The sequence below is a fragment of the Microcaecilia unicolor genome, chromosome 7 (assembly GCF_901765095.1).
Source record: "Microcaecilia unicolor chromosome 7, aMicUni1.1, whole genome shotgun sequence".
Classification (NCBI taxonomy): Eukaryota; Metazoa; Chordata; class Amphibia; order Gymnophiona; family Siphonopidae; genus Microcaecilia; species Microcaecilia unicolor.
Window position 1 is genome coordinate 173,375,207 of NC_044037.1, and position 17,132 is coordinate 173,392,338.

At 46.0% G+C, this 17,132-nt stretch overlaps 1 protein-coding gene and 2 non-coding genes across 3 annotated transcripts in view; all 3 read right to left on the reverse strand.

Annotated features, from left to right (window-relative positions):
• Positions 1-17,132, reverse strand: part of NOP58 (NOP58 ribonucleoprotein) — a 76,897-nt gene that overhangs the window by 24,880 nt on the left and 34,885 nt on the right. The window contains exons 8-11 of the mRNA XM_030209387.1: positions 16,403-16,548; positions 14,946-15,072; positions 9,080-9,243; positions 7,934-8,068 (exon numbers count right to left, since the gene is read on the reverse strand). Coding sequence (XP_030065247.1) covers positions 7,934-8,068; positions 9,080-9,243; positions 14,946-15,072; positions 16,403-16,548 — 572 coding nt within the window. The remainder of the gene's footprint in view (positions 1-7,933; positions 8,069-9,079; positions 9,244-14,945; positions 15,073-16,402; positions 16,549-17,132) is intronic.
• On the reverse strand, positions 7,555-7,629 carry LOC115475186. Its single transcript, XR_003942970.1, has one exon. It is a non-coding gene; the product is annotated as a small nucleolar RNA SNORD11 (small nucleolar RNA).
• Positions 10,124-10,199, reverse strand: LOC115475185. The gene has a single exon (XR_003942969.1). It is a non-coding gene; the product is annotated as a small nucleolar RNA SNORD11 (small nucleolar RNA).

The window sequence follows — 17,132 nt, forward strand, 5'->3', positions numbered from 1 at the left end:
CGCATACCAGGGACGTCTGGGCCAATCCGGACCCACCAGGATTACCCTGCCGGGATGCTTTGCCACCCGGTCTAGCACCCTGCCCAACATGGGCCAGGGCGGGAACACATAGAGAAGCTCTTGTGTCGGCCACTGTTGGAGAAGAGCATCTACTCCCAGGGATCGAGGGTCCCGTCCTCTGCTGAAAAAGCACGGCACTTGGCAATTGGCCGATGACGCCATCAGATCTAGGCTCGGCTGGCCCCAGCGCTTCGTGATGTCCAAGAACGCCTGAGCAGATAGCTGCCACTCTCCGGGCTCCAAGGTATGGCGACTGAGAAAGTCCGCCTTGACATTCATGACTCCGGCAATGTGGGCCGCTGACAGCTGCTCCAGGTTCGCTTCTGCCCACTGGCATAGATTCATAGCCTCCTTGGCTAGAAGGGCGCTCTTGGTACCTCCCTGGCGGTTGACATAGGCCACAGCCGTGGCATTGTTCGACAGGACCCGTACCGGCTTCAACACCAGTACCGGGATGAACTCCAAAAGCGCCAACCGAATGGCTCTGAGTTCCAGGAGGTTGATAGACCACTTTGCCTCTGCAGGAGACCAGAGCCCCTGCGCTGTCCTTCCCAAGCAGTGGGCTCCCCAGCCCGACAAAGAGGCGTCCGTCGTGACAACAATCCACTCCGGGGTCACCAGAGGCATTCCCGCAGACAACTTGTCTGTCTGCATCCACCAGCTCAGCGCCTTGCGCACTGCTGGGTCCAAGGGAAGGCGCACAGCATAATCCTCCGACATCGGAGTCCAGCGCTGCAGCAGAGATTGTTGTAGTGGTCTCATATGAGCCCTGGCCCAGGGCACTACTTCCATCGTGGCCGTCATAGAGCCCAACATCTGCACATAGTCCCAAGCCCGAAGAGGAGAGGCTACTAGGAACTGGTCCACCTGAGCCTGAAGCTTGACAATCCGATTGTCTGGCAGGAACACTCTGCCCACTTGGGTGTCGAATCGAACTCCCAGATACTCCAGGGACTGAGTCGGGCGCAGCTGGCTTTTCTCCCAGTTGATGATCCATCCCAGGGAGCTCTAAAGAGCAACTACCCGGTCCACAGCTTTGCCGCACTCTGCATAAGAGGGGGCTCGGATCAACCAGTCGTCCAGATAAGGATGGACTTGTACTCCTTCCTTTCGCAGGAAGGCCGCGATGACCACCATTACTTTGGAAAAGGTCCGCGGAGCAGTAGCCAACCCGAACGGGAGGGCTCTGAACTGGAAGTGTCGGCCCAGGACTGCAAAACGCAGAAAGCGTTGATGAGGAGGCCAGATGGGAATATGCAAGTACGCTTCCTTGATGTCCAAGGATGCCAGGTACTCCCCTGCCTTCACTGCCGCTATAACAGAGCGGAGAGTCTCCATGCGAAAGTGCCGCACTTTCAAGGCCCGATTGACCCCTTTGAGGTCGAGGATAGGCCGGACAGAACCTCCTTTCTTTGGTACCACAAAGTAAATGGAGTAACGCCCCTTGCCAAGCTGACTTTCTGGCACCGGAACGACCGCACCCAGGCGGATCAGATTGTCCAAAGTCTGCTGCACTGCCACAGCTTTGACCGGAGACTTGCAGGGAGAGAGTACAAACCCGTCTCTTAAGGGTCGGCAGAACTCTAGCTTGTAGCCGTCTCTGATGACTTCCAGCACCCAAGCGTCTGAAGTTATTGTGGTCCACTCGCCCAGAACCGAGGACAGCCGTCCTCCAATCTGCACTGGGGCGTGGACCAAGGCCCCGTCATTGGGTACGAGACCCTGGGGGAGGACCGGAGAGAGCACCTCCGGGACGGCGGTCTCTGCGAAAGGAATGCTGCTTGGGGGAGAAATTCCTCTTAAAGGAAGAGGGGGCAGAAAAACCCGACCTGCCCGGGCGGTACCGACGGGCTTCCTGAAACCGTCCTCTGGAGGTACCGGGACGAGTACTAGCCCGAGCCCTGACCTCTGGTAACTTCTTGCCCTTAGACGTGCCGAGATCGGTCACGATTTTGTCCAGCTCGACCCCAAAGAGCAGCTTGCCTTTAAAAGGCAATCTAGCCAGGCGGGATTTAGAGGCGTGGTCAGCAGACCAATGTTTCAGCCAAAGCCACCGCCGCGCAGAGATTGTCTGAGCCATGCCTTTAGCTGAGGCCCTCAAGACATCATACAGCAAGTCTGCCAAATAGGCTAAGCCCGATTCCTGGGCCGGCCAATCAGCCCTCAAGGAATGATCCGAGGGGGAAGCCCGCTGCACCATAGTCAGGCACGCCCTGGTCACATAGGAGCCGCAAACTGAGGCCTGCAAACTTAAAGCAGCCGCCTCGAAGGACGACCTTAAGGCCGCCTCCAATCTTCTGTCTTGGGCGTCCTTTAGGGCCGTGCCACCTTCCACCGGCAACGCCGTTTTCTTAGTCACCGCAGTGATTAAGAATCCACGGTAGGCCACAGATAGGCCTCACGTTCACTTTCAGTCAAAGGATAGAGGCGGGACATAGCCCTAGCCACTTTAAGGCTCGCTTCAGGGACATCCCATTGAGCCGAAATTAAGGTGTGCATGGCATCATGCACGTGGAAGGTTCTAGGCGGGCGCTTCGTCCCCAGCATAATGGCAGAGTCAACAGGGGCTGAGGGAGAGACGTCCTCCGGAGAGGAAATCTTCAAAGTGTCCATGGCCTGTATCAACAGGTTGGGCAAATCCTCTGAGCTAAAAAGCCGCGCTGCAGAGGGGTCATCCGCTCCATCCGAGCGGGGATCCGTCTCCTCCAAGGAATCCGCAAAGGACCGTTGGGAGAACTCAGATACGCTGCCCTCATCTACATCGGAGGAGACAAAGTCCTCCAAGGCCTGGGAATCAACCCGAGGGCGTTTACCTCTGGGAACCTCAACCTCTTTACCAGACGAGGGAGCAGGGGCAGCGTTTTGCATAAGGAAGGCCTGATGCAGCAGCAAAACAAACTCGGGGGAGAAACCCCCCAGACTGTGCACTTCCGCAGCCTGGGCTACAGCCCTAGACGCACTCTCAACCAGCGCTCGCAAGAGCGGGGGAGAGACATGCTGCGCATCCAAAATGGCGTCCGGCGCAACACTCCGCGAAGGAGCCGCACGGGAAGAACGGCTCTTAACTTTAGCCGCTTTTGTGCCGTCGCCCAAATTAAGGGCGTTCATGGCATTAATGTCTCCAACCTCAAGGGCGGCCCAAGAAGAAGCCGTCCGAGCCACGTGGCCGGCCAAGATGGCGGAGGCGAGGAGCGGGCGTTTATGGCGGGAAAAACCGCCACGCCGGAGGAAGGACCGGGACATTCATCGGTCACGAAACTGTCACCCAACAAGGGCGAATCAGGCTTTAAAACCCCCGCATCCCCTCTAGAAGCGCTCAAGCGATCCGGGGAGCGACTCTTTGCGCCCTCGCCCTCCGACGCCATATGCCACGAGGAGAAGAATCGGGGAACCCCCTTGCCCGCTATAAAAAGGTAAAAATTACCTGCTTGCCGCTCCGAGCTGTAACGACCTGGTGTCCCAGTGAGTAGCTGCAATAAACGTTTAAATAAACGTCGAAATAAACGCCTTTAAGGACGTTCAAAAATTTTTTTTTTTTTTTAACGGAGCCAGCGGGAGGGGGGAGAAAAGGAGGGACCTGGCACCACCAGGTTTGCACTTGCTCAAAAGAGCCCTCAACCCCAGGCACTCAACAAAACCTAAGAATTAGGCTTGGAGGCCTAGCCAGAGCTGCTGCTGTGTGACCACCACCTGCTGAGATAGAGAACATACAGGAGGAGTTTCCGGCAGCACATGACCACATATAGGGAGGCAAAAGTTTGCTCTCTATCTCCACCTGCTGGTAGATGGACACAACCCACCAGTCTATGGATTGATCAGCTTGATGATATGGAATATCTTATTTGATAGCTCACATTACATGCTTGAAAATTCTGGACTACTGTGATGTGATGTGCACTGCTGATAAGGCTTTCAAGTGGCCCTCAGCCCAGCGGAACATGGATTCTTCTCTTGCCACAGCCAGACTCTTCATCCTTCCTTAACAACTGATAAAAGCTATAACCATGGCATTGTTGGAGAAGACTGACTGGTTTACCTTGTACTAATTCCCAAAGGCTGTACATGCATTTTGTATAGTCCAAGTTTCCAAAGGACTGATCGAGATATCTTGGTAAATAGTCCATCTGCCTCAAGCCAGACCCAGATTATGAGCTCCCTCCCCCCCCTTTCCAATGAGACTGGCATACTGCTAACTACTGGGGACATTCCAGATCCATGGCCTTCAAAAGATTCCGAGATTGGAGCCACCAGATTATGCTGGACTTGCCTTCCGTAGCACAGGAGACTGTTCTCATATAATTGGTGTTGGCCTAACCATTGATGAGAGAAGAAAAGACTAAAGGGCTGCATATAGGCATAAGCCCATGTGCTGTTGAAGAACCAAGCATATAATCCCAGGCATGAGGTGCATTATTTTCTATAACAGCATGAATTTGCTGTTAAAGCTTCTATGCCTGGGTAGAGAATCTTTGCCTACTTGGATATTAAACTTGGAACCAAGACACTTTGGGTGTCAGCTAGCTCTTTTTGATATTTGACCACCGATCCCAGGAACTGTAGCACTTGAGTGGTAGGTTGATGGTTCTCTTCTGATTTTGTCCTAATGAGCCAGTTGTCCAAATAGGGGGGAAACTAAACTACTTCTTTGTGGAGCACTATAACTCTGGGGAAAGTTCACAGAGCCATGGTCAGGCCAAAAGGAAGTACCTGGAACTGAAACTGACGACCTAGGACAACAAATCCCAGAAATCTTTGATAAGGATCTGAAATTGGAATGTGAAGATAAGCTTCCTTGAGGTCCAAAGCAGTGGTGCAGCTAGAAGCAAACTTTAGAGTGGGCCAACAGGTTGGATAGTTGGGCAATAGAGAAATACCTGCCACCTGATGCACCCATGTCCTGCCCCTGGCAATACCGCACACCTACCCCACTCCCAATAACTTCAATGGGGGTAGCAGTGCTGGCTTCAGTGGCTGCAGGCTACATTGAGACCTAGGGGAGTAACTAGTGACATAATTAAATTTGCTGATGACACAAAGTTATTCAAAGTTCTTAAATCGCAAAAGGATTGCAAAAAATTATAAAAGGATTTTACTAAACTGGAAGACTGGGCATTCAAATGGAAGACGACATTTAATGTGAGCAAGTGGAAAGTGATGCATGTGGGAAAAAGGAACCCAAACTTTCGTAATGCAAGTTTCCACATTAGGAGTCACCAACTAGGAAAGGGATCTAGGCGTCACTGCTGATGACACGCCGAAACCCTCTGCTCAGTGTGTGGCGGCAGCTAAGAAAGCAAATAGAATGTTAGGTATTATTAGGAAAGGAATGGAAAACAAAAATGAGGACGTTATAATGCCTTTGTACTGCTCTATGGTGCGACCGCACCTTAAATGTGTGTGCAATTCTGGTCACCACAACTCAAAAAAGATATAGTAGAATTAGAAAAGGTACAGAGAAGGGCGACAAAAATGATAAAGGGGATGGGACAACTTCCCTTTAAGGAAAGGCTAAAGCAGCTAGGGCTCTTCAGCTTTAAGAAAAGACGGCTGAGGGGAGATATGATAGAAGTCTATAAAATAATGAATGGAGTGGAACAGGTAGATGTGAATAGCTTGTTTTCTCTTTCCAAAAATACTAGGACTAGGGGGCACACAAGGAAGCGACAATGTAGTAAATTTTAAACAAATCGGATAAAATATTTCTTCTCTCAGCGTGTAATTAAACTCTGGAATTCGTTGCCAGAGAATGTAGTAAAAGCGTTAAGTTAGCAGGGTTTAAAAAAAAAAAAAAGGTCTAGATAGCTTCCTAAAAGGAAAGTCCATAAGCTATTATTAAAACGGACAGGGAAAATCCACTGCTTATTTCTAGGATAAGCAGCATAAAATGTATTGTACTGTTTTGGGATCTAGCCCAGTATCTGGTTTCCTACAGTGGCCACGCCAGGCCACAAGTACCTGGCAGAGACCCAAATAGTAGCAACATTCCATGCTATCAATCCCAGGGCAAGCAGTGGCTTCCCCATGTCTGTCTCAATACGAGACTATGGACTTTCCTCCAGGTATCTGTCCAAACATTTTTTTAAACCCCGATATGCTAACTGCTGTTACCACTTCTTCCAGCAGCGAGTTCCAGAGTTTAACTATTCTGAGGGAAAAAATATTTTCATGTAACTTCATTGAGTGTCCCTCAGTTTTTGTACTTTTTGAAAGAGTAAAAAAAAAAAAATCGATTCACTTCTGCTCGTTCTACACCACTCAGGATTTTGTAGACCTCAATCTTATCCCCCCTCAGCCGTCTCTTTTCTGAGCTGAAGAGCCCTAACCTCTCTATGCTTTCCTCATATATAGGAGTTCCATCCCCTTTATCATTTTGGTCACTCTTCTTTGAACCTTTTCTAATTCTGCTATATCTTTTTGGAGATAGGTACATTGGTTGAGGACAAGGTAAAGTCACAGAGTCACTTGAGAAAAAGTACAGGGAGGATCAATTACTTATTAATGGTCTAATTTAGTAAGCCCCCCTCCCATAAAGAATGGCAAATAAGACCCTAAGGGAGCTGCAGCACATCTCGGAGGAAGAATCCCCAAACCTTAGGAGCCAGTAGTTGAAGAGCCATCTAAAACCTTGTTGTTGGGTTTTCCCTCTTCCAACTTTTCAGTGGGGACAGAGGTTGAAATTACTCTCAGCTTTCAGGCTGGTGCCTAGATCCCTAGAAAATCTGTCAAGGTCTGATGTATAAGTAAAACTCAGATAATGACATACAAGGTTTAAATATCAGTTTTATTGCATATAAAAAATATCTAAAATAAAAAGGAAGTTTGTATCAACAGGGCAAATGATAAACATACAGTGTTCACTATGACAGCAGCACTCTGGTTTTCTGATGCTCTCTTTGCATTTATATTGTTGACTAGTGCTGAGACCTGCTGGTTTAGTCAGCAGCAACAATTCACCTTGTTTGCCCCACATGATGTCTCTTATGCTTGCTCTGTGTGCATCTCAGCCTAAGTCAATGGTTCCCAAACCTGGTCCTGGAGGCACCCCAGCCAGTCCGGTTTTCAAGATACCCACAATGAATATTTATGAGAGATTTCACTGTGGGTATCCTGAAAACCTGACTGACTGGGGTGCCTCCAGGACCAGGTTTTGGAACCACTGGCCTAAGCTGTGCTGGGTTCTATGACCTCCTTTGTCCAGTTCACCTTGCACTCAAGCTCTGGCTTCTGGATTGGAACACATACTGCCTGCCATCCCATTGCCTGTTCTGGTCATGTATCCCAGCATACATTCCAATCCAACATCCTGTGTCAATGCCGGGCATGTACTTCTGCCACGTCAGGGACATGTATTGTTTTTATATAGTAAGAAATAAGTTCCATCTTTTGTAGCTAGAAATAGGAAGAGCTATATCAATGGGGCAAAGAGCAGAAACAGCTGCTAGTCACCTCACTGCGCCAACATGAACAGCTTCCATCAAAATGATCTCACTTTAATGGTCTCAGATGAGGTAGTGACTAAAATTGCCCTCATGGTGAAATCAGGCAAAGTTATATCATCATCACTGACCATGTATCACTTGTATTCATGTCCATCCTGTTCATTCCATTTTCTATCTGTTCCTTCCCCTTTAACTTTGCTAAAGGCAGGGCAGCATATTCAAAATTACATACTAGGACCATGGCTACAGTGATCCCACAGTGCCCCCACGTGGTTCATTCCTGAACTACTGCCAGCAACCTGGAATTGGAAATCTACCCAATTATATGTACTTACAAGTAAAATATTGAAAAAAAAACAACCAAACAAAAAACGGTTCGCTTTACCTCCTTTCTGAGATATATATATATATATTGAATACAGCAAGTAACTTACCCCTTTCTCTTCTAAGTATCGCAGCCTGGCTTCTACTTTTGCTTTGTTTTCAACTCCCACCACGGCACTGATATCGTCCCCAAGAGCATCGTACCGAATGGCCAAGGCAGTTTTGGCAGCAAGCGTTCTAGAGACCTGGAATTGAAGGAAGAAAGAAAGAAAACAACCTAGAGAAAAGACTGTATACCAACGTTTTCCTCTCATCTTGCTGCCACACATTTCCCAAAAATAGCATGATGCCGTATAATAAATCAAACTACCTCCTTCAACCTTCTGGAGTAATCTTTCCAGACTGGGAGGCCATTAGGTCAATATACAAATGCAGTTATACATTCATTGGCAGCTGGTGAACATATAACACTCTTATTTGTGGATTTTCAGCTCCTATGCAGTGCTGGACCAAAAATACCTCTAACCAGTCAGACACTACCTGCACTGTGAAGTGGCAAAGGGACAGAAGAGTAAGGGCAGTACCAAGAAATCCTTTGAGAGGAGCTATATATTTAATTTAGGCCTTCTAAATGGATAGTAGTGGCAGCAATTACATCATTACCATATTTTCACATATATAACTTGCATGTTATATGTGTTTTGGCAATCTGTGAGGCCCCCCCCCCCCCCCCCACATATGGGTGTATGTCACCGTTCACTTGTCTATTAGATTGTAAGCTCTTTGAGCAGGGACTGTCTCTCTTTGTTAAATTGTACAGCGCTGCGTAACCCTAGTAGCGCTCTAGAAATGTTAAGTAGTAGTAGTATGTCCATGCTATATGGATTTATTTTTCCATAGCTTCACCGCAGTCTTCCGCACCTTTCCTCCCCCTTCACTGTTCTCTCCCCACAGTCTTCTGCACATCCAAAAGACAAACTGTTTCTAAAAAGCCATGGGGAGATAGCACTGCCTTCACTGTATGCAAACAGATCTAATGCATATTCATTGTTGAAATCCTGAAAACCTGACCTGGCAAGGGCCTAGGTTGGACACCCCTGATTTAAACGCTTGCAGTGATCTGTATGTGAATGCACAAGCTATTGACATATCACATCCTTGCTCATTACCAACCTGAGCCATGTTTTGAAGCTGCTCAGTGGCTTGTAGGAGACCAAAAAAAAAGGAAGCTCCCAAAAGCTTGTCCTATAACTCACCTTGCCTTTGTTCTTGGCAGTGGTCTGGCCCACTACAGAAGCATGATAAATCAGGCCATACTTAGGAGTATCTTTCCTAGTCTTCAGGGCTCTGAAGAGTGCTTTCTCAGCACCCAAAATCTGCACTGTAGATGCTGGATGTTTTGCCAGATTTAAAAGAGAACCTAAGAGACAAACATAAGGTTATGAAGCTGGTGAATTTGCTTCAGCCAAATGATTCTTTCCTAATGTAACCCGTTAGAAGGCATCGGTATTGAGATGCCAAACCCTAACACCCTTCATGACAGCAGGCAAGAACATCAGACCCACTACCAAAGAACCATAACAATGTGGTCCTACACACACACATACATAAAATATGCCCTAATAAAAAGATGCCTTGGCAACAGGAGCTTCCACTAATGGTACTGTGCTCAACATGCAATGGCAGTATCTGGCTTCAAAAGACAAGGATCTTTCAAGCACACCTGTATAGAGTATGGCTTTCCAATCCTGTCCCACCGACCTCACAGCACGGTTAAGTTTTTAGGTATGCACAATTAATTTGCATACACTGAGACCCATTTATTTGCAAAATTATTTCACTCATATTCAAGTAGCAACTTCCAAAACCCTGACTGGCTGTAGGGTTCCCAGGATGAGTTTGGGAAACTGATGTAGACAATGAGATCATATCAAACATACCCTAGCTAAAAAGTGATTCTCATGCTTATAACATGTACAAAAATTTAATTTGGAGAGAACGATATAAGAAAGAGTTGCTGGCTTTAGTAGATCCCAAATCATTCCTCAGCAGCAGCTGGGTGAAAATTGAGACAGCCAAAGTGAAAACGTGTTGCAGATCAGCACCATACCAAGGGTTGTATGAGTGGAGTGACCGTAAATGGTGCAAAAACTGTCCTAACCCACTGTCTCCTCTCATTTGCAGTGGCAAAGCAGGCAGGCATCAGCTGGTGAGTCACACAGGGTACAATTATAGCTACAAAGTCATGCATGCTTTCTGGATAAGTGGCATGAAATTAAGACAAAACAGACAGGAACAGTGGGTCTCAGAAGAGGTAGTGACTGAATTGCCTTCATGGTGAAATCAGGCAATTAACAAGTCTTCATCACAGACCCCACTTCTTATGTTCCTTATCTATATTTCAGGACACAATTAGCTTTCCTCTTATAAGGAGTGGTTTGCAATATGACTGCAGGATTGTGGAAGGGTTAGTTGGGTACAGGGGGCTTGAGAATGTTAAGAGGGGTTATAAGTAATTAGATGATGATTTTATAGAATATGGAAATATGTTTATGCCCTGCCATGATCCTAACGGGTACAAAAGCAGACTATAAATGCCCATTTATTATTAGTATTATTAGACCATGCTGCAGCAGCACAGAGCCTTGAGCTTTTCAAAAGTGAGAGCTACTGTAGGAAAAGGTATTATCTGTGAGGGTACAATAGATAGCACATTTGTCCGACACAAAGTCCAAGCAATTAAACCGATCATTTGTACTTATCCTTCCTAGTGATTCCACAGCCACACAAAGTTTTAAAACATATGAAACAGAGGCAAGTCATATATTTGGTGGAGTGGGGGTGGGGGGGGGGAAGAGGCAGATAGGTGTTTTAAGGAAGATCCCCAAAGATATAAACAGTAGTATGCTATACCAATATAATCAATTATTTAACAAACAAAACAGTAGTAAGCCATATAAATACATTAAGAAAAATTTAACAAATGAATAAATCCTTATGTTAAATAATCAAATAATTGTTCTTATTTACTGGCTATGAAGAAACAGTGTTTTAAGCCTGTAAAATATATTGGTTATTTTCCTGTCTTAAATATGTCTGAAGTGTATTTCTCCTGTTCAGCCAGCAGGTGGTGCATGAGTATGCTAAAAGCTGTTACAGAGGACTGACTTCTCTTTCTTTTAGTTGGCACACAGATAATAGGAAGTGCCTTGCAGTGATGTAACCAGTTTTTATTTTAAATCTTGTTGACTGGGCTCTGATTGGCCCAGGAGCTCATCTCATTTGGACTTTACTGGTTTTGAATTCAGTTTCAGCCCAAGAGAAGATAGAGAGAGCTCTTTGTTGAAGCTCTGTAAAAAACTGTTATATTTGATAACTGGTGAACAGCTATATATATCCTGATCTCACCAGGTACTTTCTAGGAAGTATGCAAATCTTTAGTTAGTTTTCTAATGGATCCATTTTTCAGTTAACTGTTACTGTTTGCTACATGCACATTTTTTGTCCACTGTTCCAAGTTCGGAGAATAAACACACCTGTTTGTTCGTTCTGCCTGTGTGGACTGATAAACAATCCTGGTGGTTTATGTGTTGGGTCTTTGAGTGTGGCCTCCAGTAATCTAGAAATCACTGGGGATAACAGAGTGGGAGACTCGCCCAGAGGCAGTTGTGACCCAGTCGGTGGGAGGAGGGTGCTAGTGTAGAGCACAAGTGAAAGGCAGACCTGAGCTGTACTAGGGATAAACTCTCTAGGTGGCTGTGGCATTGTTTGATTTCTTGGATTTCTAGAGATATTTTTATCATTTATAAAAGCTTACTACCATTTGTATCTTTGGAGATCTCCCTTGAGACACCTTGCTGTGTTTTAGGAACTCCCCTATTTGTGCACACTGGAGACCCACATATGCAAATTTATCTCAGGCATATTCAGTGCCAATACCCTGGAAACTTGCCTGGCTATGGGGGTCCCAGAACACGCTTGAGAAACTCTGCCCTGGGAGGCAGTGCCAGCTATCGTGCAACAGAGGTATCTACAGGTGCAAGGACTTCTTGCACCCCCCCCCCCCCTACAAACCTATACATTGGCACCCTCAGCAGATCATAGAGAATGACATGGGAACAGAATTTGTCCCCGTAAGCTCTGACCCCACCTGCACAAGCCTCAAACAGTTATGTAGTACAACACCAGAGATATAGGAAGAGATGCATGTTTAACACTAACTCTGGCAAGATGTACATTTCAAATCTGACATACTCTAAACACAAAAAAACAAAAACAAAAAATTTTTTCTACCTTTTGTCTGGTCATTTTTATTTTTTAAATCATGTTGGTCTCTGGCTCTAGTTTTCACTTCCCTCTGTCTTCTTTTAACTCACTCACCAGGTTCTCCTTGTCCATTTGACATCTCTTCTCTCTCCATGTCCACCATCCATCTTTCATTTCTGTGTCCCTATCGTCCCCCACGTTCAGCATCTCCCTTCCGTGTCCCTATACTTCCATGTCCATCTCCCCTGTGTTCATATCCCCACATTCATCATTACCTATCTCCCCATCCTCTCCTCCTGTGTCAAACAAAATCTCCCTTCTGTCTGCATTGCCCCTCTTTGTCCATTTACTATCCCCACACATCTCCCCTGTGCCCCCCCCCCATGCACATCATTTATCCTCCATTACCTCCCTGTATCCAGCTTCTCTCCCTCTTCCCCCCACCCCTTCCAGCATCTGGCTCACCCGCCTGCCCTCTTTCCTTTTCTCCTTCCCACTATGGGTTCAGTATTTGACTCCCTCTTCCTTCATGCCCTTGGTCCAGCATTTCTTTTCCTTCCCTCTAGGCCCCCCTCCTCCCATGGGCTCTCTTTTCCTTCCTCCTCCTCCCCTTCCTATGGGACTAGCCAGCACCTTTCTCCTTTCCCTCCAGCCACTCCTCTTCCTCCCCCCTTCCTATGGGTCAAGCCAGCACCTCGCACTCCTTTTCCTCCAGCCCCAGCCTCTCCTTCCATGGGTCCAATCTAACCCCCACCTCTCCTTTCCCTCCCATGGGTCCAGTCAGCATGTTCTCGCCTCCTTTCCTCCTCCACGAGACAAAATATCCCATAGCCCTTCACAAAAATAAGTATTGTAAAAACTCTGTCTCCCTCCCTCTGAGGGTCTAGCATCTCTTCTCCTCCTCTAGCCCCATCTCTCAACATAGTGCAACTTGTCTTCCTCCTGCCTACCCTTCGCAGTCTGGTATCTATCCTGCCCCCCCCCCCCCCCCTCCCAGCAATCCTCCAACATTTCTGTGGTCCACCCAGTGTCAAGCTGCTTTGGCTGGCCCTGGAACCATTTTCTGTGTCCTGCTTATGTGGACACAGGAAATTGCATCAGATGAGGCAGGACACAACAAAGGGAATACTTCTGGGGCAAAGGGGAGACATACCTCAGCTCAAAGCAGAAGCGGGACGCAGAAAACAAAAACAGAGTTGCAGCAACAGAAACAGGTAAAATACTCGGAAGCGGGCCCTTTTGTCAGGGGCCAAACTGTGGGCAGGCCCTTTTGTTGGGGCTTTGTTTTTTTGGGGGGGGTTCTTTTGACCAGGTACCTGCATCCACACTGCTCTGCAGAGAAAAAAAAATGTATTAAGCTGGTAATGTGGTGATAGTGGAAGACCCCCATATGTGCAGTAGGCCACTTCATAAAGCTTCAAGAAGGAACGCTGGTGAGCGCTCACCGCAGTGGGCTCCATCAAATTATGTCACTTAGCAGTAAGAATATTCTCATCCTGCTTATCTGTGGAGAATGCTGAGCTTCACCCCAGACATTTTAGGACTGATATGACCATCGGTTCGGGAGCCAGGGGACACATTCCTGGTTATAGGGCTCCCCTGAATGTCTGGGTAAGAGACTGCATTTGTGTTACTAAACAAAGATAAGTGAATCTTTTAATACCCCCATAATTCATTGCGCATGTTTGAGTTATTCTCTCTCTCTCTCTTTCTGGTAGCTAACTGGAAGCTTACTTTGGTACCTGCCAAGTTTTATCAGTATTCCCTTACTACTGTTGGAGTGATTCCTTTGTTTCATTTTTGTGTTTACACTCAGGGTGCACACACATGGGGTTTTGGAAGGAGCTGGGTGGTTTGTGGTCCCTAGCTATAATTTCTGCCACTATGATAGCAGGATTAAAAAGGAAGAACATTCAATAAAAATAATGCAGCAAAACCCCAAGTAGTAGGGAAAGATGCTCATTCTGCTATAGACCTGAGTAAGTGAGAAACCCAAAAGAATATGATGGAATGGACAAAAGTTGATACATAATGAGAAAAGAAGAATAGCACAAACACTGCAAAATTAAATATGAAATCTTAGGGCAAACAAAAAAATAATTTGACATGGGTATTGGTAAAGAAATCTAATAAACCTTCCTAAGTAGATAACCTAAATACATCAGAAGTAGTTAACTTGCCAAAAACTAAGAGAAGTCATTGGATAATCAGGAAATAAAAGCTGACCTCATGGAGAATTACTGAATTATTTATCTGCATTAGTCTTTTCCTTTTCCAAATAAAGAACTTTTAGACCAAACTTGTAAATTAAATAGTAATCACCTGGATCAAACAGAATTCACCTAAGTTTTAAGGGAAACCAAGAACAAAATTGAAAACTTGATTCACAATCACATGTAACACACCACTAAGAACAGTCTCGGTGACTGGACTGAAGGACTGGCACTAGTCTTCAAGTGTTACAAACAGACCAGGTTTTCAGGATATTCCTATGACCACAAATAGAGATCTCTCTGTATAACTGATGTGTGCATCTCCCTGATACATATTTATTAGGAATATCCTGAAAGCCTGACTTGTTTGCAGCCCCCTGGACACCTTCACATTATAATACAAATCTTTAAAATGGTGCCTGAAATACATGGTTTCTCAAACTTCTAAGCACCTGCTGCTGGCACTATCAGAATAGGATGTTCAACTGGACTGATCTTTCTCTATCTTTTAAATTTTGTTTTTTTAATGTTTGTAAATAAATTCTGAATACAATTCAGTAAAATGGTATACAAAATCCAATAAATAAAAATAAACCAACCCCAGAAACAAAATTCCATGATCTCTGCAAACATAGGGACTTACCTGCATGGGAGATGAGCCTGGCACCCACCAGCTCCCCAACCATGACTGTCAGGTTGGGTGCAATGGCCATCATCCTGTTCTTTAGGTAATCATAAAGCTGGGCTCGATACTCCGAGATCTCTATCACCTGGATAAAGAGAGATGCAGGGACATAGTCAGCTACAGCAAATGTGCTGGTTTGAGCAGGTCACCAAGAAAACCAACAAATCATAAGCAGTGGAGAGTAGACAACTCCTTGTTGACCTTTTGACATGTGGTGCAAAATTTGCCAGGAGACATCTCTGCCATGAAAATTACCTTGCTTTATTCCTCTCATACTTTTGTCATGAGAAATATAACTAGAGTGAATTAAGAAGTCTAGAACACAGATTTGGTTTTGGAGCTCTGGGGCTCATATCCCAACACTTTTTTTCTCAACTGTGCAGCAGAAAGAGTATGCTGGATAGTCATCTTGTCCTAGGTCTCCTACCATTCAAGGCAGGATATGCATACATTTAGTAGAGTAACCGCCCGATGGTTAGTGCAGCGGGCTCAGAATGAAGGAAGTCAGGCTCAAATCTCACTGCTGTTTCCTGTGATCTCGGGCAAGTCACTTAATCCTCCGCCTCAGTGGCGTAGCCAAGGGTGGGCCTGGGTGGGCCCAGGCTCACCCACTTTGGGCTCGGGCCCACCCAGTAGCAGCACACTTATGATGTGGTTGGCAGGGATTCCCAAACCCCACCAGCTGAAAACTCCCAACAACTGTCCCTCCTGCATACCTTGTAAATAGCAGATCTTCGCCTGCAGTGAGCAGCGACTGATACATACTGCTCGCACCAGCCCCACAGCCTTCCCTCTGATGTATTCCCACCTATGCGAAAACAGGAAGTTTCATCAGAGGGAAGGCTGTGGGGCCAACATGAGCAGTGTGTATTAGTTACTGCTCGCTGTCGATGAAAATCTGCTATTTAAAAGGTATGCAGGAGAGGGGAGGATGTTTGAGAGACTATATGGCATGCAGGCAAGAGAGGGAGGGACCAAATCACTTGTGGGACAAGGCAGAGTTCTTCTGCCACCCATCTTAGGCCCAGGCCCACCCAAAATTGGATGTCTGGCTACGCCCCTGCTCCGCCTTAAGTAAAAAAAAATTATATTGTAAGCCCTATGAGGACAGGAAAATACCTACTGTACCTGAATGTAACTTGTCTGGAGCTACTACTGAAAAAGCCGTGTGCTAAATACAAATCCCAAATCATTCAATGCCTTCTGGGTTTTTTTGATTACTTGTCGTCAGTCAAGATGGCAACAGATGAAATGCACTTAGAATCTGTATTGGGGAAGTAACACTTGCCCCAGCACAAAACAGAAGCATCTAAAGTATTTGATCCATCCAAAAATACACTTTTGAGGAGTGGGGCATGAATGGGGCATCAGTCACTTCTTAGCAAGAGGTGAATTCATGTTGTTGTACACTTCACCTGATCACACAGATGCAGGATGTTCTCAATGTCCTCTTCAGATACTTCAGTTCCCATGGAGATCTCCGAGGCAGCTTTCACTTCCTCCTCCACATCCTCAGGCAGCAGCTCCGAGAGATCAAACGTTGAGAAGTTCCTTCTGTCCCCTGCAAATGGAAACATCAAGGTGCAGAGTCAGAAGACAATGACAAAACAAGGAGACCAGGAACAGCTGAGCAGCAGAAACAGTAGTGAAAGTCCAAGGATAATGCTTGCGACAAAAACACACTACCTCAGGTCCTCATTCATGTTTGTTTTCCTCCTACTTTATCAGATTCTTGCAAGACTGAATCTAGGCAACAAGCACAGGACTACATTTATTGTCTAAAGGAACACAACCAATACAAAAAAAAAAAAAAACCAAAGTGAACCGGACATTTTTTTCTATTAAACAAATGGAGGCAAACAAAACAAGCACAACAAATTACAAGCAACATACTTCCTAGAGATGCGATTTCTCAATGCAGCAATATATACGGAATGAGTTCTGGAGCCACAAAGACCACGTTAATGAGATCTCTACACTCAATACAATAACCATCCTTTTATCAAATATCCCTTAATTCATCTCTGCTACCTTCAAGATTAAGGACAGTGACCTTTGGTTTGCAGGCCCCCCTCTCAAGCTGGCAGCCCAAAGTTAGTATATCTGGGTTTTAAAAAAGATTTGGACAACTCCCTAGAGGAAATA